The 24,843-nt window shown below is 41.4% G+C and overlaps 2 protein-coding genes across 7 annotated transcripts; one reads left to right on the plus strand and one right to left on the minus strand.

The window, feature by feature from the left end:
• Window positions 1-7,256: 7,256 nt before the first annotated feature.
• Window positions 7,257-19,791, minus strand: dedd1 (death effector domain-containing 1). Of its 5 annotated transcripts, XR_005894389.1 has the most exons (8): window positions 19,705-19,791; window positions 19,143-19,346; window positions 18,087-18,610; window positions 17,796-17,924; window positions 17,249-17,401; window positions 9,463-9,837; window positions 9,056-9,159; window positions 7,257-7,438 (listed from the first exon to the last, which is right to left on the minus strand). XR_005894389.1 is itself a non-coding variant. In XM_041044267.1 (7 exons), the coding sequence occupies exons 3-7, from the start codon at window positions 18,559-18,561 to the stop codon at window positions 9,146-9,148; spliced, it is 1,146 nt and encodes a 381-aa protein (XP_040900201.1). In that variant the 5' UTR covers window positions 18,562-18,610; window positions 19,143-19,346; window positions 19,705-19,791; the 3' UTR covers window positions 7,871-9,145. The 5 variants fall into 5 exon arrangements, 3 of the variants coding, with proteins under 3 accessions (XP_040900201.1, XP_040900200.1, XP_040900199.1); XR_005894388.1 differs by having other exon boundaries at window positions 9,056-9,837; XM_041044267.1 differs by lacking the exon at window positions 7,257-7,438 and having other exon boundaries at window positions 7,871-9,159.
• A 493-nt stretch (window positions 19,792-20,284) lies between these two features.
• On the plus strand, window positions 20,285-23,152 carry rabac1 (Rab acceptor 1 (prenylated)). 2 transcript variants are annotated; one of them, XM_041044338.1, is made up of 6 exons: window positions 20,285-20,383; window positions 21,172-21,307; window positions 21,428-21,640; window positions 21,797-21,894; window positions 22,135-22,236; window positions 22,528-23,152. In XM_041044338.1, exons 2-6 carry the CDS (start codon window positions 21,186-21,188, stop codon window positions 22,614-22,616), a joined length of 624 nt encoding a protein of 207 aa, XP_040900272.1. In that variant the 5' UTR covers window positions 20,285-20,383; window positions 21,172-21,185; the 3' UTR covers window positions 22,617-23,152. The 2 variants fall into 2 exon arrangements, with proteins under 2 accessions (XP_040900272.1, XP_040900273.1); XM_041044339.1 differs by having other exon boundaries at window positions 20,310-20,383; window positions 21,175-21,307.
• Window positions 23,153-24,843: the final 1,691 nt, after the last annotated feature.

The raw sequence follows: 24,843 nt of genomic DNA on the forward strand, positions 1-24,843 counted from the left end.
GAGCCGATTGCAAATTGAAGAAATTGAAGATTTTTTTAACTGTCAAATTACGCAGATGATTTTGAAAGCTTCTTAAAATGAACACATGCAGACACACACATTTTGGCACATTGATGTTAAAATTATACTGATGGTTATAAAATGATGGGAGATGGAACATAATGTTAGATAAAGAGGCAAGAACTCAAAACACCAAATTCTGACGAGCCTGATCAAAATTCGTCCTATTACTGCACAGAGAGAACATCGAATGAAACATTTTCATCGTGTCCACATTAAGACAACGTTTGGACACGGAAAAAAAATAAATAAAAAAAAAAACATGCGGGTCTATTATTATTTTTATTCTTATTAAGTAGGTAAATTTAGGGCTCACTCCTGAATACAGCAGAGAAAAAAGCTTAATGTGATTCTCAGTGCAACAACTATGAATATGCAAAAAAGCCAAATAAGAGTCAGGCGATAAATGCAAACTGGGGAAATTTTAAATTATACAAATGCGTGACTGGTAAATAGAAATAGGAAAAACGTCCTTTTTAGAGCTGCAGTCTTAACGAGAACTGTCTGCTGACCAAGACGTGGGTCTGGGTCTCATGGGGTTTAAGTCATGTGTTCACTGTGGTTCACATTTCACATGTTTTCGCTGTTATTTAGCATGAGGATTTTAAACCGTCCACACTTATGGCTGCGTGTGTTTTTCATACACCGGGGTACACCTACGTTAATCTACATAACCACGAGACAAAACGAACACTGACAATAGCACATATAGTTTCAAATTATCCTACAAACTCAGACAAGATCACTTGGTCCTGTGCAACTTTCCTGCCTTAAAATCATCAGTATAATGTCCTTTTGCATTTTGTATTTACCTCCCAAAATCATAGATGCAACCCTGGGACACTCAGGCCTTGGGATAATGTTCTAAGAAAACAAAAAAACAGCATGTCCCTCATCAAGACGTTTTGTTTTGAACGTGTGTAAGGGTCTACATGTTAAGGTAAGATGAGGCACTAATGATCCTAAATATGACTTTGTACTGTGTGTTTTTAATAAAGAGCAAAGGTCAAGCAGAAATGGACGGAAATGTGTTCGGAAGCCACATTTGAACCAAACCACAGCAACGATCATTCAGGACCACTGCACCCACTGAGGTGTGTGTGTGTGTGTGTCTCAGCACAAGATAATGAGCAAACAGTGAACAAATATTAGGCGATGTTTAAGGTGTTTAAGCGTGATGTTGGTGGTAAATGACAGGGTGCACGGACTTCGCCACGCGTTTAGTCAGTGTTGTAACGGAACGGTTTGGGACATGGTCATCGGGCACCGTGCAGGCAGCGCAGCGGCCAGGCAGAGAAGCAAGCCTCGGCTGGGAGATGTCCACCGGCCGCTCTCCTCCTCTTCTCTCCTCTGCCGGTGCGAGCTCCCTGCTCGGCCTTATAAAGCCCATAGATCCCCTCCTTTTAATTGATTTTCTCATAATTAACTCAGTCTGTCCATCGATTTCCCTTCGGCGGCAGATCAGCCCTCACCGAGCTGAGGTGTTATTGTGCTATCTGTGGGTATCTGGATACCGACGAGCAAATATCGACCACACTGATTAAAAGCCTCACAGCGCGGGTGAATTTGGCCGTAAACCACCGTCTTACTGGCTACATTATGCACAAATTAAGACACGGGTTTCCTATTAACGCACCGGCCTGCCCACCCACCTGTGCATAAAGAGCTCTCAAATCAGCCATGGCCTTTCACAATTAGGAATCAAACAACAAAGAGGATAACGACTGAGGAGGAGTCTACGGAACAATAGAGACTAAATGGTGTAAATCGCTGTTGCTGTCTCTGTTTCGACATCAGTCCTCCTGTCAAGCCAAAGCTCCATGCTGCCAGATGTGCATGAATTCAAATGTGAGAGGCATTACGCGCAAAACAAAATTAAAAAAAAAAAAAAATCAGAACACCGCATTCAGCCACAATGACAACAACCACACGTTCACTCACGTTGTTTATATGAAGCAAATAATGTGCGTGACATTCGCAGGTGACGAGAGAAAGCATTACAGGTGCAGAGCTGCAGCGAGACTTCCGCATATGCATAACACAGAGCATATTCCGAATCAAATATTCCCGCGATAATACAACATGCAGAGCAGGCAAGAAGACACAACGCTATTCGTCCACGGAGCAAAGGAGCAAGGGAGGATAGGAGAGAGAGGGGTAGAGAGAGAGTAGGAGAGAGAGAGTGAGAGTCAGAACAAGAGGGTTGCCCCCGTGAATTAATTTCTTTCTAATCAATAAAAAAAAAAGGCCAGCCCCGCACAAAAAAATCATTAGGACCAATATTTCTCTACCCCTCTCCCCTCACTGCGCTGCCTTTCCCCAGGACGCTGCCATGAGGAAAGTCCGGCTCCCCAGCAAGTGGACTAAAATCTGTCTCTTTTTTTGAAATGACACAGAACAGAAAGGTTGTGATTTGAGAAGCGAAAAGGGGGAGTGCATAGCACAGCTGAGCAGAGGAAAGGTGAAAAGACACATGGAGGAAAAGGAGTTAAGTCTGCAGGATGCATATCTGAGCTTCCCCCCCCCCAAACACACACACAGCCCGCCCCTTAGAATCATTTTCTTGTTGTTTTGTTTTGTTTTTTGTGGATGTGAAAATTTACCAGTGCTTCCATCGGTGAACGTCTCCATCCCCGCCATGCGAGCAGCCTGTCTGGACAAGAGAGGGATGGAGAGCAAAAAGATGGGGGAGAGGGTACGGGGGAGGCAGAGGTGCATTGAAGGGGGGCCAGTGTGTGTGTGTGGGGTGGGGTGGGGTGGGGGGGCAGCTGATCTGGGTTGGGGGCTCAGCATTAAACTGAGGGGTGGGGGTGGGGGGTTTGGGGTTAGGGATGTTTGGGGGGCATATGGTTACACCCTAACCTTTCATGTCCCCCTTTTCTCTCTCTCTCTCTCTCTCTCTCTCTCTCTCTCTCTCTCTCTCTCTGTGTGTCCCTCGTTGTCCCTCGTTCTCTCTCCATCTCTCACCCTCGACGTGTGTCTCTCAGTGGTTTCCATGGCGACCCGGTGGCTGTGGTGCTGCTGCTGAGGAGAAAGAGGCGCGTGCATGAGAGAGGCAAGGAGGGAGGAAGGCAAGAAGCTCGTTTGAAAGAGTGCGAGGAGGGGATGGTGACACATCTGAGGTAATTAGCAATCAAAAGCATTTCGGGGATTAAACATCACTGCACAAACCTCGTGTTATGCTCTCCTAAAGATGTCAGTTTGCCAGCGTGATATTTATGGTGCTGATTTACTTTGTAGGTGCAAGATCTTTAAAAGGCCCAGTGTGACACAGAAGCTGAGTGGGCCGCATAATAATGCCATTAAATATGTATGAACAAAACATAAAAGTTCGTCAAGTTTACATTTTAAATCAGCCTGTGCTATGGGAGGTTGTTTTTCTCTATGTTCCGTAACTTTGTGACATGACAGATGCCTGTGGCATGACATTGTGGATATTCAGCAGGAGATCTGCTGCTTTGAATATGAGGCCTCCTCAAATTGGCGATTCATCTATGTGCTGCCACCTGCAGGCCAGAGAGAACACAATCCTCCCTGCTCAGCATGAGCAGAGGAACCTTCAGTCCACTCTGCTCACACACTAGCTGACACCGTGACTCATAAACTTGGTTTGCATGTTGTATTTGAGTTACAAATACAATGAGTCGGACCTAACTCAATTAAGAAAATTACACCAGATTTTATGCAAAGGAAAATCATCTGCTTTACAACTTCTTGAAAAACTGAATAAGGAAACATCTGAACAAAAAATCTATTTTCTAGCTTGCTAATGGCAAATTAAGCAACCGGCCTGACAAATTCCTTATGAAATTCATGTACCTGGAAAAATGTGCTCATATGCTGTCTTTTAAAAATCTTGTCTTTAAATCCGTTCTGACTGCCTACAAGCTTTACAACCACAAACAGTGCAGAGGTAAACCAAGGAAGGCCAAGAAGCCAAGATGGCTTTCGAGAAGATCACCTAATCTAATTTTCTCTCCTCAATAAAAGCCGTAAAATTTCTCCCATCAGAGGGATGTACCATATGCTGCAGGGTATACATACAATAACACCAGCCCCAGTGGGCTAGCAGAAGGCTATAGTGTCTATCAGCTTTAGATGACACGTTTTGATATGAGACTGATTTAGGCCTGAGCTACCACAAGATGACTTGAGTCTCCATCCAATCAAGGAGGTGTGAAGAACACCTGCGGACAGTGGAATAAAGTCTACAGGAGGATGATGACCAGTGTCCTGCCACACAACCCAGCATTACATTAGCTTTTTCACCACAATACAATTTGCACCATGGAACATAAAACCCCCTCTGATGTCTCTATGAAGCGTTTTAGGCAATAAACTGAACATTCACTGCACCAAACGGTCACAGTGAGCTATGCCGAAAAAAAAAAAAAAAAATCAAGGGTCGCTTTATATATTTTACTCCAAGTTATTCCCTGCTGCAGGTAATAGAAAGTGAAAACACATGTTGAAACTGATTGGTACATTAAAAAAAAACAATATGGTTTTGTTTTTTTTCAATATTGGCTCCATCATTCTCTGCTCCTTGCCATGGCTTCCCTTGGTCTTTTGGTCCTCAGCCTACTGCATCACAGGACTGCCACTGTCCTGCCCCAGCTCCGTCACCATAGCAACGGGATCTTTGACCCCGTCTGTGGAATCCTTGACCTGGATGTAGATCAGTGAGGCATCAAGGCAGCCTATTGGCTGAAAGCTGCTGCTGTGCTGAAGCCGCAGAGGAGGGGTGACCGTGACGGTGGTGACGGGGTGTGGGCTCCCAGCGCTCAGTGGGAGCCTGGGAAGATGGCAGGAGCCTGGGGTCCAGGATGGCTGACAGACTGGAATCCTGTCCTCAGACTCAGAACAGCCCTTCAGCTGTGGCTTCTTTTAGCTTGATCAGGGGTAAATAAAACCCACCTACCAGCACCTCTGAAGCTTAATAATTAAGAAAGTCACTGACCTGGCCAAGAAATAGTCCTGCACATAACCATTTGTAAAACCAAAAATTTCACCTGTTTACATTAATTAAACAAACAAAACAGATCATGTTATTTTGTGGGTTTTAGAAATGCTAGTAGTCAAAACTTACTGGTCACTGAACAGCTATGGCAGTGGTACCAATCTTCTCAACTTTCAGCAAGAAAGTGAATTAGCATAGTTCCCAAAATGTCAAACTATGTCAAATTATTCCTTTGAGCATCCAGACTTAAGCAAAGATTGAGTGGAAAAGTTGCTGGCTTCTGCACAGATCTGTTTTGCATATCTGATAGCAATACCAACTGGTGCAGTGGTCTCTTCCTTATTTTTGTTAAGTTTTACAGTAAGTACTAAGAGGGTGGGAGAAGTGCCATTAAGTGTATAAGTGGGTCCAGGACATAGCGGTCCAGTTGTTCAAGCACTTTTTGTCTCCTGACGGAGACACCTCAGTGAAGACCTTCAGAGATCTGATTCCTCTGGGAGACGGCAGTATGACGGAAAGAAGGACGGGACTTGTTGATGATGCTTTGCCTGTGCCTTGTCCTTGGATATTTGTGAGCATAATGTTCCTGAGCGCTCCAGATACGCGCCCCAATTTCTTTGACAAACAAATCTCTCATAGTGGCAGGGTCATCCAAGAGGGAGTCATTGTTCAGAGGAGGAACATGGCAGCATCTTTTGAGATGGACCTCTATAGTTTTGCAGACTTCTCAGAAAGAGAGTCCAGGTTTCCCTGTGGGCATCACATCGATGGTCTTGCTTTAAGGCTGGGTGTGGTGAGAACTGGGCTTTCAAAAATCTCAGTTTTCCCTAAGGCAGGCCTGGGGCAGTTTAGCTGGCCATCAAACAAGGCATACTCCGAATAGGGCAGAAACGGCCCTATCACGTTTTTCCCCAAGGGTTGATCCTGCTCACTGTTCTCCGTGTTGGCAAGTCAATGATAAAACTTCATTTATACATTTGCCAAAAGGGCGGTTGTGGTGAAAGCACTCTTAACTTTCAGTAGCTAATAATGATGGTGTCCTAGCCAGCAAGTGACAAGGAAAGCAACAGAGTAGGAAAAAATTGAAATAAATGAGACATCAGAGAGATCTGGCAGCAGAACTAAACGAACAAGGCTGGACCCTGAAATGCCAATGAAAATTACCATTCACTCAGCTTTGTTGCACAGCATCCATGACTGCAGTTTGTGTGCACAATGGATTAAATAAGTAGAATAAATTTTAAAAAGTCTAAAAAAGTCTAAAAAGCCATTATCAAGTCAGTTTCTGACCACCTGGACGAAGTAGGCAAAAGAGGCAAGTGAACAGCCTAATGCAAATCACAGATAATCAACACAGATGGAAGAATGAATTTTTTAAAAAGTTCATTATATAATGTGCTATCCATCTCTTGATGGATTTTTGTTGAGGTACTTATAACAGTCTGCAAATGACGTATCACTACATGCTGCATGACCTAACCTTGAACCACCATGTGCCTAAAACCCATCATAGTGCCAGAAGAGAGTGCTTACAGAGAATCCAGAGTGAAACGAGGTGGCTTTTCAATGTGCCCTTTAGCCCATATTTACATTATTTATTCATGTGCTTGAGGACTGTGCTGGTCTACATCAGAGGACTTAATTATGTCCAAGGAGGCACAGTGTTAAGTCAAAGATCTCACTTACTAACGTAATGAATCAACACTCATCTCTGCTATTCCTTATAAATACAAGATATAAATTTTTTTTTTAAAGCTGAAAGTGCACAATCTCACATCTACAGGAGGTCACTGGTGTAATCTAAAACAAGGCTATGAAAACATTTTAAAATAATTAGAAGAATCTCAAAATCAGTTTTACAGTTATATTGGCACTAATTTTGGTGTGGAAAGGATACTTTCCAGCATCAGTCCTGAGGACGAGAAGCATGGTGTTCAAGCTCTTTTACTGTTATTTTGTGGATGAGAATGGCAGTTAAATGTCTAAAATGAAACATTTCTATCTGTTAAATGTTCAGCTTGTTCATGTGAGATTTATGATTAAAAATTATTAAATTTCAATTAAAAATTGATGATAAAAAACTCCAAATGTTTGCAATTGTGTTAACTGCAAATTTTTTGGCAGTGGTTTTACATCAAACAAGTCGACATGAAAACCAGCAGTGTCATGTCATTATGTTCACTGTAATTAAGATTTTCAAGCACATGAATAGTACAAGGGAGGGGGGAAAAAGCACAAGGGTAGATAGTGTGATAAGATGTTCAAAGCACACACCATTCTGAGGTTTCATCATGCTGACAGCTTAGAGCAAGGAGAAATAATTAAGGATCTGATCCACGGTGACCCGCATTCGATGGACCTCTTCAGACCGTTTGGGGGCAGGGAGAGGGCACGTTCCCACTAATACAGGTATGGAGGCTGGAGGACCAGGAAAAATGACAATTCAGAAAACTGTTCAAAATAACAGTGACAAAGACTATAACAAAATGTGAGACAAAGACATTCAAAGTGAGGCAGGGATTTCAGAATATGACAAATGGCTTGCAAAAGGTTAATTTTCAAGCAAAACAGGTGAAAAAACATCCATGTATACTGTGCTAGATTAAATAAATCTTTCTTTAAAACTTAAACATCATCGACATGTATAAAGCTGTAAGTCTGTGTTTTAGCAAGTATTTTAGATATACAGCATTCTATCTTTCCTATTGCATATGGATGACTTGATAACTGGTGATGGAGTTAATCATTGGGAATTTTAAGACAAACACCTGTGTGTTTCTAGAATGTTCCTCCTCTCGCATGATATTAGCAGTAAAGACTAACCTTGTGGAAATTTCCATTCTAGATACAATAAAGGTGAACAAACAGCTGTAGGCCACCAAACCTTTATTATTCACCAGAAATAATTTCTAACATACAAAGATTTCCACAAAAAAAAATTGCTATTCCAAAAGAAAATTTTCTTAACAAATGTTCTCCTGAATTACATTATTTTTGTTCTTCCTATGAACAATACAAACATGTTAATAAATTCATTTACCAAAAACACAAAAGTAAACATGGAAATATGTCCATCGTCCCTCCCTCTGCCCGGCCCAGCAGGGCCCTCACTTCAGACAGTAGCAAATCTGTCTGCTTTAGTTGTGCCTGTATGAAGGGACTTAGAGTGAGGGGCCTTATTGATCGTCTTCTATGAGTGAAGTCCAGGCATTAGTTCCAGCAGGGTGAGTAGACAGCTGTCCGTGAGCCACTCTACTGGGCCTACATAGCAGGGCTGAGTGGAGCTGGGATGTGCACTTTTGATTTTGATCTCCCCAACATCACTTCTATTGACCGACGCACTGTCCTGTGCTTTACTTGCTGAGAGAAGCACTTGCTGAGGCCTCGCTGGAAGCCCGGACACAAGCCACCACTGCATTATCCAAGCTGCTGTTGACAAGCTTGTGATGATGAATCCTCCATGGTCTGCTGAGGCCTAGCCCTAATCACTGCTGTCATCTGCTGGCAACTGCCATATCCACTGACCACGGCAATCACAAGTTGGGTTATCGTGGTACACAGGGCTGAGAATCTTTGTGGTTGTTATCTAGGTGTATATTTGTGGACTAGGCTCTCCAAAGTTTGACCAAAGGTCAGTTTGTGCAGAGAGCAGCCCACTTTTCCATTTAGGATCAGTTCTCTCACACATTTTTCAAAGATCGGAAACTTTCCCTGGCAGGTTACTTCATTCTTGAGGTTTAATAAGATTAGTGTCAGTGCCAAGTCCAAAATGTTGTCTAAGTATGATTTGTTGGGTACAGTGGTCAGTTTGTATTTTTAAAAATTTCAAGAGCCATGTTGGAATGCCCACTGTCTAAGAATACATATGGACAAAATGTGCAATAAATACTCAAGAATGTTTGTGTGTGTGTGTGCTGTCTTAACCTTGACCATGCACACGTGACTGTGTCAGTGTAGTATTTTGTATTACTTGTGGCAGCCCAGGTGTCTTAGCTTTATTTATAAATGATATTTATTATGTTAGGAGGAGCTTACCACTTGGTCTTGTGGCACAGACTTGCTTGCTCCTGTTCTCACTGAGACTAAGAAGAAAATTCTTGATATATCCCGTTTCATCCTGGAGTCCTACAAAGTAGCACCTGTGCATGAATCCAAGGGAAAAGCAGATTGATCCATGATTATTAACTCTCCTTTTAACAAATATTGGTAATGTTTCAACAAAAAAAATTGGCTATTCTGAAAATGAAGAGCTTGTCATGAAAACAAACCAATGGTAAGTGCTGCCATCTAGTGGTTATTGCATGGATTGCAAGTACAAAAGGAGGCCTTAAAAATGCTTCCGAATTTGCCTGTAACCTTAACTTCCATTCTTCAAAGTCAATATGATGCACCCCACAGAGTCATATCGGCCTACACAGCCCAGTGAGTCCCTGTGCGCCCACCATTACTGGATGACAGCACTCTCCTGGCTCTCAGCAGCCTTCGGCCCTCCTCATAGTCATCCTGGTCCACACTGATCAGCAGACGGACGCCCTCCGTGCCTGCTGCCATCCTCAGGGAGTCCGTGATGAAGACTCCCTTCAGGGCCTCCAGCAGAGCTCCACTTAGGTAGTCAGCCCAGAAGGCTTCAAGGTTGTCCAGTTCTGTGAACTTGATGTCGCAGACGATGGAACCCAGGTCTCTGGCACGCAGCAGCGAGTTGGCTTGGCTGAACAACTCAAACTGCCGCTCCAGCGGCTGGCGCTTGTCCGAGGAGACACCGTCGCGGAGTGCCGACTCGTGCTCAAGGTATTCAGCCCGGACACGCAGGCGGATATCTGATAATGGAAGAGGGAGGGGGAAGCAGTGGTGGAAAAAGGGGTGAGGGTGAGGTGGGGGGAAAGTGAGGAGTGAAATAATGGCAGGAAGAGTAGAGGGGAGAAAGTGAATAATGAGGGCAAGCCAAACACACAATGAGTAAAGGGAGGAGGAAAGGGGGTGGAGAAGGGAGAGGTAAGGGAGGAAAGTTTAAGGAAAAAGTGAAAAGAAGTGAACAGTGGAAGTCAAATTGGATAGGCCCACATAACCAGAAAAGGAGGGGGTCAGGAAGTTAAAACAAAGGGTAGAGAAACAGGAACAAGACAAAATTGTTAAGTGACAGCTCATTTAAATTATCTATGTTGGAGAATTACATTAAGCAGGGAATAAAAATAAGAGTTGAAGAGCACAGAGTTCCCAAAAGGAGACTGCAGCCAAATTGGCATTTTACAGTGAAATACTTCAGGATATTTTGATAAAAGCCTGTCAGAAGAGCAAATACAACAGTGTAGCAGGCCAGAGCAAACTTAATAATGTAGGGCACTGGAGCTATACAAACCCAGCTTATGCCAACCGTGTGCACTTCTTGTGCTAAACTGTGCTAAAAATGAAAATAAATTTGACATTCTGGAGCACTGAGATATATACTCTGCAAGTGAACCTGTAGCGTAGTTCCTTTTCTTCTCAGGCAATTCCATAATTTTAAGTATTAATGTCAGCTCTAAGCTAGATGACTGGCAGTGATCAGAAGAAACTGTTGGATGAGAATTCTCACCCTGCGTGGCCTGCATAAATCATGGCTGTAGAGTTCATGTAATGAATCCATTCAAATTAACTTGAAACCTTCAGCAAATATCATGGTGGGCGTAATGAAAGCAACTTAGCAGTGCCAAGCCCTGGAGTGGCTTTTTTGTTCGAGCCCGGTGTTTAAACACGCCAGATTCATTCTGATCAACATGTTTAATGCTGACAACAGATAGCACCCGCAGTTCCGCAGTAACAGGATTGGCGGTCATGCAACAGCACAGCGAGAAAGATCAGAGGATACATACTGTGCTGAGCAAGAGCACCGCTGAGACCGTCCCCCATGTCATTATTCCAGAACTTCGAGTGGAAACCAGCTGCTGACGACTTTTGCTGCAACAAAAATCCATCTCTCCTGCTCAAACCCCTTTAGTAGAGGTAAACAGTATTTACTACCAATGACATCCATTTCTCTAGACACATTCTCATCAATGTCTCATTGCAAAGCTGTGCAGAAACCTTTTTCCAAGCAGTTTTAAAGCCATGTATGTCTCCCAGTGAGTAAAACCCAGCCCACCTAAAACCTCTGCTACTCTCCATCAAACTTTTAAAAAAGGGACTAATCATTTGAAATCTTAAAATATGTCTCAGTAAAATGTAGAAATGTTAAAATGTTAAAACGGAGACACTTATTTCTGGAGGATTGAGAAGTATATTATAACATAACAGAATTGGTCTTCACATCACACAGACACAGAGGTTTGTGTGTAGAGCTCACACTTACGACTCTGATGGGAAGACAATGGCCGCAGTTTTAGTTATGGTACAGAAGGACCTTTTTAAAAGAGAGTACCAATGATCTGACTTGAACACTTATCAAGGTATGTATCTGGTTAACTATATAGTAGCTATGACTCCACAGATAAATGGTACATGTTTCAACTCATGAGCTGAGTACCCTTTCTTCATTCATATTTTGTCTTGGGCAATGGGGAACGGCACAAGACTCAAGAGGGACAAAGTTTGGAAAATGCCAACATTAGAAATGCAAATGTTGAATTAAGGCATTGATTTTGCATCTCTTAACATTTGCAGGAGAGCGATAACCAAACGGGTTTTTGCATTCATGCTTCATAAGGCTGTAATTAGATTACTATGAAAACAGAGGACTGGATCAAAGGGGACGCTTAATCAATAAGGTTGTTTAAAATATGCAGGGATGGAAATAAGATCCAATTGAAAACCCATTTGCAGAATGAGATCATTCAATTTACACTTCAGTTTTCCCATACAAAAAAAATGAAGGCAAAAATGTTTTTCTTCATAAAGGCATCGTGGTACAAAAACATGAAACACTGACATTTTACAGGAGTTTATAAGACACGTGATAGTGATTTGACAAATTATTAAACCCTGTTTCTATTACAATGGCTAAAATAATTGATATTAATCTATAATAATGTTTCTTTCTCAGTGAATTGACAATACATACAGACTGATACATTATATTAAGGAAAACTTTGTGATACCACAGACTGTGACTGTCGTTAGAGGACTTAAAGTGCCTGTACCAAGTATTCACCCCCCCCTCCCTTTTTTAGTTTTATTGTTTTACAGCATTGATTAATAGTGGAATGCCAACACTGGATAATGAAGACAAAGGAACATTGCAAGCAAACTGCCAACTGTTACTGATTAGTTACTCTAAAGTATCAGGGGAAGTGTGCAAAAAAAGCCAGTGCAACAATACGCCTCATCTGTTGATCTGTCTAGAGCAGGCCCACACTTGCATTCTGGTGCAACAACTCATAAGGAAGACCACCAAGAAGCCTATGGAAACAGCAGGTTTCCATGGCTGAGATGGGAAACATTGTGCAAACATTGTGCAGGTGCAGAGCAAGTCCGTATTAAAATAAATAAATAAATAAATAAATAAATAAACAATAACAAAACGAAGTTTTAAGGCCTAACAAAGCCAAAATTGAGAATTTTGTCCGCCATGTTTGGCGTGAGCCAATCTCTGCTCACCCCCAGAAATGCACTATCCCCACTATTAAGTGCAGTGACCGTGGCATCATACTGAGGGGTGAATCTCTGCAGTAGGCCCTTGTACTGCTTGAAAAGGTAGAGGCTAAACTAAATGCAGCAAAATACAGAGAAGTCCTTGAGGAAAACCTGCTGCAGTGTGTAAGAGAACTGTGGAGCCGATTTATTTGTGCAGCACAATAACCTATAAATTTGCACAGGTTTGTTTTCACTTGGACTAAATCCTTATCTGTTAATCTGTCAAAAATGCATCCACTGTGATTTCATGCTGTAAAAGAATAAAACATAAAAACGTCTGAGCAGGGAGGATTGAAAACATTCCATCACTGTACATATCTGGTCCTTAAAAGAATATTGACAAATCATCAGTGACATGATGTGTTTAAGGAGAATGTCAAATAGGGAATTTATCTTAAAAAGAGGGACAGATTACTGGGGACCACCTTACTTTTTACACCCTTTAGAATATTCAGCATGGACTCTGAAATATGAAGTTATGGATGCAGTTAACAGTTCGACCTTTTGGATCATTACACTGTGTGAGGGCTGTGGCTATGATAAACACCTGCCCTTCATGCAATTACTGTATTTATGGATGGCCTCCATTTCTGCCTCCCCATTTCAGACTGAGCAGGATGGCGGTAGAGATAGTGATACTGAGGAGAGGGCCATTTAAAACCACAGGAACACAGTGATAGTCATTTTGTTAGGGTTACAGAGCACTTCACGCTTCATCAGACACAGAGACATCCACTTAGACAGGACATTAGGAAGCACAGCTTTCATTTTCTCACTTTAAACACCAAGCCCGTTTGGCTTCCTCCATCTCACCCCACCAAAAAAAAAAAAAAGAAAAAAGAAAAAAAAAAGTTTAAGTACCCATTTACGAGGAGTCACTTGGCACGGAGAGCTTCAACTCTTTATCGATCCGTTTTTCTGCTGAACGACTGACCGAGAGAGTGGAGAGTTAGGGGAGTACTGAGAGACAGGCAGACAGAACTCTCTCTTTCCCCCATAGACAAAAATCACCCTCTGTACCATTTTGCGTAGTTTGAGCATTTTGTGTTCGTTCTCTCCCTCTCATTGTGTGTAAGGATACTGTTTTCCTGACACACAGGTTGGTCTGTTTAGAACTGCGAACACAGAGAAAGAAGAGAAAGAGAGAAAGAGACAAGCACAAGTGGGTTGGATATCTGTCGACTGGGTTGTTTTTTCTTTTTTTTTTTTTCAACATCAAGCAGGCATGGCACAGCACTCACTTCTCTTAGTTGTAATGAGGTTTGAGTCAGGGCAATAGTTGATACCGACAAGTTCATCAGCTCAGAATGCCTTTACTGTAGCTCTACAATATAACATGGTATTGTCTAAGTGGGGTGCTTGGGACTACTCTTACCTTGACCAATCCTCTTACCCTCACCAACCCATTATTTATTTAAGCCTTGACCGTAACATTAATCAACAATGTCCATTAAACCAAGTAAGGGCCTTCACAAGCACCCCATTTAGATAGCACAAAAATACCTCTGAGCTGAAGGCACAAACACCTTATGGGCATTTGTAACAGAAGTTGTCATTGCCAGAATGTAATTGAGACACTTCACTGAAAATGATCTGAGAGATGAATCATGACACGAAATAGTATTTGAAAGGCTGTTTAAATGCTAGGGGCCAGCATTGGACTGAACCGCCCTATCTATCTCTGCTCCCTCTTGACAAACGCACACCCAGGGCTCACACGGGGCGCAGAGATAAGATACAGCAGGAGCTTCCTTCAGCAGAGCACTGTTGGGTTATTTTCCTCAGAACCGCTTGAGCAAAGAGCCTTTTTTTCAAAATAGCTGCCAGTTGGCAGCCATTTTAGATTACAATATGGAGCCAGTCCTTCTGAAAGGATGAGTATGTATCGAATCAATGTTTTTAAAACTTGAGTCTCCAGAAACAGCTTATGTGAAGTTTTAGTTAGCCCGTATGATTTGAGTAGATTGAATCTTAAGGCAGATGTTTACAACAATTTTTATGAAGATGGTGCGCGCGGAACGAATGGCCCCAAAAGGTTTCCCACGTGTGGTGAAAACCGGCACTTTCACAAACATGTCCAACACATTTCGGTTTTGTCTTTGCAGTTAATAGACTGGACTTTACTGCTCCAAAATAAACACTTCAGTGTCCTTCACAAACCAACCACAAAGCTAATTCAAGTCCTAACCACAGATGACCTAAACCAAAATTTAACTGTCATCAGATCTTTAGTTTTTCTGTTGCTGTAAGTGGTATCAGAGCCAGTTCTAAATAAGGTTCAACGTCTCTCGTGTTACTCCTCTACAACTTTGACACCCAAAGCTAGTGTTGACTATCTCTGAATTTTCATCTCCATGATTGTATCTGGTGTCAACTTGTGAACTCCACCCTCTAACGTGGGCAGATCAGACATTTTCTGTAACATTTAAGATGGGGTTTTTCTGTTTCAGTACAGTATGTACCACAATACAAAAAAGGTCTTTGTTTTTTGAGATCCCATTGTTGTATGCTTGCACGGCTAAAAAACATGTTATGATCTAGGGTGCGAACTGGCTGACCGAGGTTTACAATTACAATTATTAAACACACGTGTTGGCCATATTTGTGAAAATGTGTTCACCAAGGTTATTATCCACAGAAGTAATCAAGAAATTTAAAGCATATTCCCATTAGAGTGGTTTCAGTGAGATCAAATTAACTCTGAAGGCTTCTTGGAAATATTGATGGCTTACTGCTGAGGACTCGGTTAGTTCTGTGAAACACTGACAACAACAACCCTTGTCAGAAACAGATAAATAAGGAATTTCAAACATAATATTTTCTCATCCACAGTGCACAAGACTAAATAACATTTCAGGCTGATTTTCTTAGAGCAAATTACGTTTTCTGAGGGAGGCAGGGTAGGTAAGGGGCAGCTACATTATGATACACAAGCATCGAATACAGAGCAAAGTGGCAGCACCATCCCCTGTTGTAACAAGGGGGAGAGCCTCTTTTACCTTAGGCATCGGGCCAAGACTTGTGAGAGAGCGCATGACTGAGTTGATCACACACACTGCAGTATGTATGGACAGAGTGGAGTGACAGACTTTTTTGTTTTGTTCCTCAGTCTCCCCCTCTGTCTCCATGATCCATTGTGTCTTAGGTTACTCGATCTGAGTCACAATCCTGAGTCAACCTGGTGGAATCAAATGTGGAGTCAAGACAGCAACATGTTTATAGGCACAGGCACATCACTCATCCTGAATAGCAAAGAGGGGCTGTCTTCGTTGTTAGATGATTTTTAATCAATTTAGCGTCATCAGGCCAGTGTTGTAATAAGTATTTCTTTGTTCTAACAGGCAATGATGGACGTTCAAAAGAAATGTTTGAGAAGGTCTAAATGAATGACTAAGCAAACGTCGCACAAAGAGCAGCTGATGTTATCTGTATCTTATTGTGCTGAGAGAAACTAGCATTGACTGATCAAAAAGCAGGCAATAGATGAAACATGGACCAGCAACACTGATAATGGATTATATAGTGCAGCTTTCCAGAAGAGTTAGATGGTTTTGAACAACTGCTCAAAATCATTTTTCAGAAAGATATGTGAGGTTTGACAGTTGACTCTTGAGACAGCTTTGTATCAAGTGTGACAGTCAGGCAGAGGAAGGGCTGCATCTAGTGGTGGCTCAACAACTTCTTTCAGTATAAAGAAGACGAAAGGACAGGAGACAACATACCAGTCCACGCTCTTATCAACAGCAGCTGAACATAGTCCAAAAGGTTAGAGAAAAGGTGAAATGAGGGGAAAAGAATGCAAAGAAGGGCCAGATGGAGATAAAGATAGGGCAACAAAATTTCACTGATGTTGATGTTACAGTTAAGGAGATTCTGAACATCTAAACATAGTCAGAGTGTGACAATGAAAAAGATGTCAGTCAACTGAAAGGGAAGTGCAAGCAATTTTATATGTTATGTGTTACTTCTGTGTCAGTTGAATCAATTGCTGTGAATCATTTTTTTTGCTGCAGTTCTAAGTGAGAATGAGCCCATGAAGAGTTCATGTAAAGTCAGAGTGTACAGACAGTTTTATACCCAAAGCGATTTCACCAAATTCATAGTTTTTCCTTTAGGTTCTCAAGCTGTCAAGATTTTTAAGCAAGTGTTTGAGTGAATATGACTCTGGGATTTAAAAAAAAAAACAAAAACAAAAAAAACAAAACAAAACAGAACTGTAACCCTGGCACATCTGGTAAAGTGTTACAGTGTTTGTGTAGCTGGTGTAATGCTAGCTGCCATTTAGGATCAAAGGGCTTATGAGCAAGGTTTCTGTAGTGTAAGTGTTTTTGGGATGATTGTAAAAAAAAATGTATATATAAAACTCAGGCTTTGCATGCTAACTCCTTAACTCAAGCTGAGGATCAGCACAGACAAACAACATCAGAATTAAGGAGACAAAACAAGAAATGTGTTGATGCTGCAGGAGGTGTTAACAGATTGAATATGATACTGAAACTTATATGGTTAATAAAAAAATGGGGAAATAATCTGTAAGAGAACATGGGGGGATGAAGGCAACCATACTGAAGGCAAGAAATAAAAAGCCAAAACAGAGACAGGTTAAGCAAGAATGGTACTTACCACAGGACACTTTGTGTTGTGGCGGTGGTGGTGGTGGTGGTGGAGGCAGTTGCTGGCCCTGTCTGCTTGTTTTCTTGGGCCTACGGCTCCAACCATTTCCCCTCTTCTTCCTCCTCCTCCTAGCAGATGGCGCAGGCATAGGAGGGTAAATACCTAAGAGAATAGGTATGGAATTAGTTTGTGGAACTGGCATAATAAGATATGAGTGTGGACAGGTTATCTTTATGTGGGATTGCTGTTGGCCTTTTTCATTTATGTTCCTTTCCATCCTATTGCTGTTAATTGCCCAGTGTCTATTTCTACTGATATCTGATCAAAACATCCTTTGTTTGGCCCATGAAAGGTTCACCACAACCATAGGATATGTAAGCAGGCACCAAAACTACACTTAATTCTGTAACTGGGTGTATTATAATTTTAAATTAAAACTACTTCAATTTAAACACAGATTTTTGGACAGTCTTCCTACTTAACTGACAAAAAGGTTTGTTAAAACACTATAGCTTATACTTCCAGTCAGCTAAATACTATTCTACAGTGCACTTACCGGTTCTGAATTGTTGTGTGAAAGATGGAAGAGGTAATTCTGTCTGTCTACAGCTGTGTCGCATTCCAGAGACGCACATCAACTCTCTGTTCTCTGTTCCATACCTCTGTCCAGCTCTCTCTGGAGATACTGAAAAGCAAAAAACATATATTAGTAATCATAAGTCTGAGACTATTATGACAGGAATGCAGCTTTGACTTACACATTCTAGCAGGCCATTATATGGAGAGGCAGCAGCTACAGCAGTCAACATAATATCAAAATCTGATAATAAGCACTACTGTGACTCACCTGTCCTCCTTTTCTTGTGGGACACTAAAGGCAGCAAATCATGACGAGTGAGGACTCTTAGTAGTTGTAGTAGCGGCTCCAGGTTGCCATCGCTGAGGTATCCTCGTCTCTCTAGCTCTAGCAACAGCTCAAGGCCACTCTTGGGCTTATATGAGGCCACTAAAGGATGCTGGGAGGCCTTAGGCTTTAAACGCCTCCAGGCCTTTAGCAGTTCAGGACTCGGAGACACTCCTATGTCATCTGAATCACCCTCGTGTGGCTCAACTGTCCAGCCTGCTGGATCAAGAGGGTGTATTGCAGAACAGGTTTCATTCAGAAGGAATGACAACACTTCAATGTCAGTCTCTGTCAGCTGAGAACCAACTATTTCAAAGACCTCATGGAGAGACAGCGTCCCATAGTAGTTTAGACACTCCGTTTCATCCCAGTAAAGGGAGTCCCTGAGAGGGTACCCTTGGTGACGGACTGCAGCCATGATCAGGGTCTGCCTATGGCCTCTCTCCGCCTTCCCACCTGTGTCAAGACTGTTCAGGATGAACAAAAAACAAATACATGAATAAAGCCAACACAAACATTACATTAGCAGACATATAGAGCTCTAACTCTCCAGCTGTGAAGTTTGGAAATAACACAATATGCTTCTACTGTTCAGTATTTTAAATTAATGAGTTTTGCAAATTAAAAGCCATAAATTAAACTATGCTTGCTTTTTCATGTAAAGACTGCATCCTTATTTAAAAAAGTTTGGCCTCCATTTCCTGCCGTGTTGTATGCACCTATGTTTCCTGCATGTTACACATTTTCTATCGTTTGAGAGAATGAAAATATAAGCGTTTATTATGTTTAGTTCTCCAAGCGATATATTAAGACTCGACAAGGCGCTGACAAAACTAGGGTAAGCTACATCACATGTAAAATATCTATCCAAAACCAACCGAAAGCCGCCTGTGCTATAGCATAAAGCTAACGTTAATGTCATCCTAACACTGAGGCGTTCCGCCCGTGTCCTCGTCTATAGTGTTTCAAAGCCTGTTTTTGCAGGCTCAGCGGTCCTACCTATTGTCACCGTCAGCTCGACGCTGTCTTGAAACATTGAATGCGAAACGTCTGCCGGGAATGTGCTATGTTGTCGTCGTTTTCAAATAATAACTACCAAAGCAGCTGGAAGCCAGAGTGACTGTTAGCTGCTCTTCAGACGCCCAGCAACAACCGGTGGTGCAAATTACCCCCTTGGCACGTTACGTAACCAGTCACGTTTCCCTGTTGGAAAAAAACAAACAAAACAAGCGTCAGAAACATCGCACTTCAAACTGTTGTTTGGCTAAATAAACAAGCTCAAATGAACAATTACTGCAACGTTTGGTGCATTAGGACATATACAACAGATATACCGTTTACTGTTAGAAAAAGTTTGTCTTGTATTTACAATACCGGACATTAAAGGGAAAATACTTGCTAGCTAATAACGTTGTTAGCTTACGTTAGCTAAACACGGGGGGCCTTGATGCAGACATCATATCGTTGTTAACGCGAAAGAGAAACGTTCAATACGCTTAAACGAAATGCTCAATGCAATTTGACAACGATATTTAAACACGTAAAACCACAAACGACTCACCTTCCTAGATATTGGCGTTGGGTGAGCTGGAAACTCCCACAGCGGCGTTACAGGACTGACCACAGCACAATAACTCAGGGGAACGGACCAATCACAGCCCTCCGCCTGCACGATGACGTCCGGTCACGTTTTAATGGCACTGATCCAGGGTCAGATTTTCTCTCCGAGCACCGTATGGAGGCGGCACAACTGAAAAAAAGACACCAGATCCCAAGTCAGCTTTTTAAATTTGTGGCCGCAGTTTTCTTCCCATGATGTCTCGTTATTCCACCCACTCGACCATTCACCACCACAAAAAAAGAAAGAAGTTTAAACGCTCGAACGAAATAACAAAAGCTATGAAAACATTTAATTAATGGCAACCATTTGCACGTACTAACATCACAACGTAAAATACTCCATTACAAGTCTTCCATTGACCATCTTACTTAAGTAAAACTGTCTAAGCACAATTAAGAAAATGTTCCCCAATTATTAATAGTAGAAGTACCTGATGCAGATGAACGTCCCTGCAGACACTTAACATTATGTCATTAGATTACTGGGTGGGAGTTCTTTATGTGGTCAATAGGTGGCAGCGTTTTACGTTTAGACGGCAGGAAGTTAAATAACATCCACATCACATCCGCGAACCACAACAGCAACAAAAGATCACAGGCAGTCCCATCAAACTTCTGCTGTGAGTATATTCGATCACGATGATAACGACCACAGATTTGACGGTTTAGTTAGGTTTTTGTCTTCTTTCTGTCCATTTGAAACATCCGCCGGCGTGTGAATTACTGCGATGAAAAATGATCCATCTGCCGGGACCTGTAGTGGACTTCAACGTTAGCGCTGAAGCTAGCTATGGCAATCTTTTGAACAACTGGTGAAGTTGTCATTGCTACATAAAGACAACCATCTACACTTTTATATATATATATATATATATATATATATATATATATATATATATATATATATATATATATATATATATAACGACACACATGTAAATAATTTAGAAACGTCTAATTTACTTTATAAATGGATACTACATCGTTATATGCTGGCAACAGTTTCTTAAATATCCTGCTTGTTCAGTGATGTGGCAGTGACCAAGCCCTGGATTTGTTGACTAAATTTTTCCACTCCTGTGGTACTGCGCTGCTGCTAGGCTAACTATGTATCTTTAGTGTATCTATAACTATGTATCTTCAGTGTGTGAATAACAGGAATGTCATGAAAAATCGGAAGTATTAAGAAATAGTCATCACACGTTACAAGACATCAAAGTGACGTCTTCACATTGTTGTCTTTCCAGAAAATGATAAAAAAAACTATGTTAAATTAAATTAAATGAATAAAGCAAGCAACCCTTCATCTTTGTTAAGCGATAACCTGGTCTGATATTTTGTACTTAATAAAGGCTGTGATTGATGGTGTACTAATTTTCTTGTTTGTTTACTTACTGTTGCCTTGCAGCAGACAGTCTGTAGATGTCATCTGGAGCTCCAAAGGGGGAGAACTGTCTAGTAGACATGGACAGCAAGGCTGGAGATCTGTTTAGTGCTGAGGATGCTCATCCAACTGGCACAGGTGGAGCTGGAGTCTTGGCAAAGTAAGAGCACATATCTTTTTATTTTTAGTGTGAATTTATCATATAGTAGTAATGATAATGCTGTTTCTTTATGAAATTCCCAATGTATTCAGTTCGTAATGTATTTGTCTTATTTCACAGACTCTGGCTCCCTAAAGGTTTCTCAGTTGGCATGGCTAAAGAGTGGATCGACAGGCGTCGAGTGTCCATTCGACCGTGGGCTAGCTTCGTGGACCAACGCAAGTTTTCAAAACCCCGCAACTTTGGGGAGTTGTGTCAGAGAGTGGTGAAAAATGTGGAAATTTACAATAGCAACTATACCTTCATCTTCCTGGGTCTCATCCTCTACTGCATGTAAGGCAGAAAAACAAATTTGTGTTGTTTTGTCATGTATACTTAAAAAGTATATTATCCAATTATTTAAGCTTTAATCTAAAATTAAACAGAATCTAGAAATGCTGCTTGAATTAACACCAGATTGATTAGACTGTTGATGTTTCTTCTCCTCAGTATCAGCTCTCCCATGCTACTGATTGCCTTGGCTGTGTTCGCTGGTGCCTTTTACATAATCCACCTCAAGTCCCTGGAGTCCAAACTAGTTATCCTTGGTGAGTTAAGCTGTCACATATTCCTCATAATGCATAATGTTCCCTCTGAATAAAGTAAATTCTTAAAATCACCAGGAACATTTGAACCATATTCTAAATATCAATCTTTGTGTTTGTGTCAGTTTTTTTTTTTTTTTTTTTTTTAAACCAGTCAACTTACCCAGATCTGTACGAGGCATCACACAACTACTTCCAACCAGTGGTATGTGTTTTCAATTCTGCAATTTTCTTGTCATCCAGGCAAGGAGCTGACTGTCCCTCATCAGATGAGCCTGGCTGGAGCCGTCTCTCTGCCTGTGTTCTGGTTGGCTGGAGCTGGAGCTGCAGTCTTTTGGGTTCTGGGTAAGCCAAACAACATTCATTGTCATTCATTATTTATTCTATACATGCAGGAATATTTGTTGCAAAGCTAGTCGGTGCACCAAAGCTCCTGTGTTTTGTGAAATTATTAATGCAGTAAATCATATTCTGCTCTTGCGTTAAATGAAAATCTCTGTGTAAGAGCGTCAGCTAAAGGACATTAATGTAATTGTAAACGTATTCACATACATAGACTCTGTCTAAGAAAAACCTTCCTCCTCATTGTTCCTTCCCTTCACACTCCCCTTTTCCCTTTGTCACTTCTCCTGTCAGGAGCGACGCTGTTTGTGATTGGCTCTCACGCTGCGTTCCGCGAGCTAGAGGGATCTGACATGGAAGAGCTCTTAATGGAGTCGGTGTGAAGAGCAGGCTGAACTCTCAACAGGTGCTGGTTGACGATCAGTCTTCACTTTGACCCTGTAATCGCGTTAACCCAGAGGGACTGAGGAAAAACTACACCCAGATCTGTTCCTTCGCTACTATACATGTGCATCCTGTATTCCCTGTATTTTGCCTATGCCACTGTCTCAAGATTGCACCTTGTCTTGCCTCTGAAATAGTTATTGTTACAGATTGTATAGCCTTTTTCAAACTCATGTATACACATAACTTGCCATATGCACAAATGATTACTTTGTTAATGAGTATTTAAGAACATGATAATACAGATTATATGCCTTTCTCTACAGATGCCTCTGGTTTGTCTTTGTGAGCCTTTCGCTCCTTTATACAGTGACATATCTTTCAGCTAATTAATGTCTTTCTTCTGGTCTTAGCTGTAGATATCTTGGCACATAGGTTCTGTCTTTCTTTGGTTAAAAAAAAAAAAAAAATGTATAAATGTAATTGTCAAACTTCTAAACTGCTAAAAAAAACCAAATTATTTTCCAAAGAAAAAGTGCCATTTAAAACTTTAAAAATATTCCTCTTATAATGATCACGCACAAATTAAACACAATGTTTTATTCAGGTGAACACAAAAACAAATTTGGTATTTCTGATAGGCTACTTAACATAAATAGGTTGATGAGAAGATATCTTAAAAGCTCAGTACTTAGTAATGGTGTTTTATATTTGGGATAATATGGTACCTTGCTTACATTATGCATATTTATCAGCTCAGCTTGCAACATTCAGATCTGAAGGTCATTGTGTTGTCTTTTTTGAAATTCATTAATCATTTTTAATCATTACATTTTGACATAAGTGGAGTGTTTTTGTATTTAAATGACATTTTGGACGTGCAATAAACCCCTGATGTAAAGACAGCTTATTATTGGTTTCTTAATGTTTTTTAATGTCCAGTTCTCTGTTATTTTGCCTTTTACTAAGTCAGGTAGTTTTTTTCCTTTCAGTCAAAACTACAGTTGACTCGTGTTTGTGCATGCATGGCAGGAGTTGCAGGGAACTCAGTGGCCCTCTGCACTTAGTTTGTACATTTCTTCATTATTCTGGTCTGGTATGAATACACAGTGGAATAGGTACAGTTCCAACCCTCTTGGCTCCTCTTCTCTATCTGTAGTACACCAAACGCTGCAGCGCTCACCAACCCCCTCTTGTCCCCCTATGGTCCCCCTCTTGTCCCCCTTTTCATGTGACCCCTGTGACCTGTGCTCTGTGACAACACAGCGAGAGCACCCCATGCTCAGGTTGCCATGGCAATGACCTTGGAGGGCCCCAGTCAGACACACACTCGCTTACACACTGCGGCAAAGGCGAGCGATCGATATTCTATTATACGAAGGGTGGCGAGGAGGGAGAGGGGAGAGTCGCACTGCAGTGAGCTCACTGCAGAGACACAGGGGAAATTAGAGAGAGGGTGAGAGTGTGGGTGTGTTTGTCAGTGAGAGTGACAGAAAGTGGGTGTGCATGTGTGTTAGTGTGTGCGTATGTATGAGCAGGACACAAGGCATTTGTCATTGGACAGTGGTGGAGCAGTCCCAGAAAGTTTTTGTGTTTCATACTCATAGGGACATGTCCTAAATTTACACTGGATGGAGCAAAGTGACCTCTCACAATACCCAATACCTATCTCTCACATTACAGAGCAGTATATTGTGTATAATTACTTTGATTTGTGTTCTAGTTGGGCAATAAGAGGTTTATTTAAAATAGATTACCCCTGTGGCAGAGGCACAGAGAGGCAGCACAATTGCTGTCAGTTCCCCAAATATAAAAGAAATACTGCCTTGCTTTGTTTGCAGGAATGCAACCTCATAGAAATAACAGCTTTTATGAATAACATAAACTGAACATATGATTCATATACTATTTCTGTTTTTTTTCCGTATAGTTTTCAGAAATAGTAACACTTTTCTTTTTGTAATGGTCTTCTGCTGACAGTGATTCTCATCCTGAAGCTCATCTATGTTGATGTCAGAGACAAGGCTAACACATTTACAGAGTGGTTTGGTGCATTACCCTGGGCTGCTGCCAACTCTTCCTCCTATGGCAGTTTAAACATTATGCAGTTTGCAGGTTGAAGTGCATGTTAACACATAACACTAGGTGGCATCCAATCCGCATGTTTCTATTTTCTCATTTCTGCTGTGCTATACGGCACTTAAATCTTTAACTGGTTTCAAAACA

The sequence above is a fragment of the Toxotes jaculatrix genome, chromosome 8 (genome assembly GCF_017976425.1).
Source record: "Toxotes jaculatrix isolate fToxJac2 chromosome 8, fToxJac2.pri, whole genome shotgun sequence".
NCBI lineage: Eukaryota > Metazoa > Chordata > Actinopteri > Toxotidae > Toxotes > Toxotes jaculatrix.

What these genes read in the sequence shown, in the direction of transcription:
- dedd1 (XM_041044266.1), bottom strand. Translation starts at nt 18,561, where the DNA reads ATGGCTGCAGTCCGTCACCAAGGGTACCCTCTCAGGGACTCCCTTTAC. An exon ending in CACACAACAATTCAGAACCG is followed by an intron (nt 17,402 to 17,795) that starts GTAAGTGCACTG and finishes CTATTCTCTTAG; the next exon opens with GTATTTACCCTCCTATGCCT. An exon ending in ACAACACAAAGTGTCCTGTG is followed by an intron (nt 9,838 to 17,248) that starts GTAAGTACCATT and finishes TTCCATTATCAG; the next exon opens with ATATCCGCCTGCGTGTCCGG.
- rabac1 (XM_041044338.1), top strand. Translation starts at nt 21,186, where the DNA reads ATGTCATCTGGAGCTCCAAAGGGGGAGAACTGTCTAGTAGACATGGAC. An exon ending in GTCCAAACTAGTTATCCTTG is followed by an intron (nt 21,895 to 22,134) that starts GTGAGTTAAGCT and finishes CTTGTCATCCAG; the next exon opens with GCAAGGAGCTGACTGTCCCT. An exon ending in TGCAGTCTTTTGGGTTCTGG is followed by an intron (nt 22,237 to 22,527) that starts GTAAGCCAAACA and finishes TTCTCCTGTCAG; the next exon opens with GAGCGACGCTGTTTGTGATT.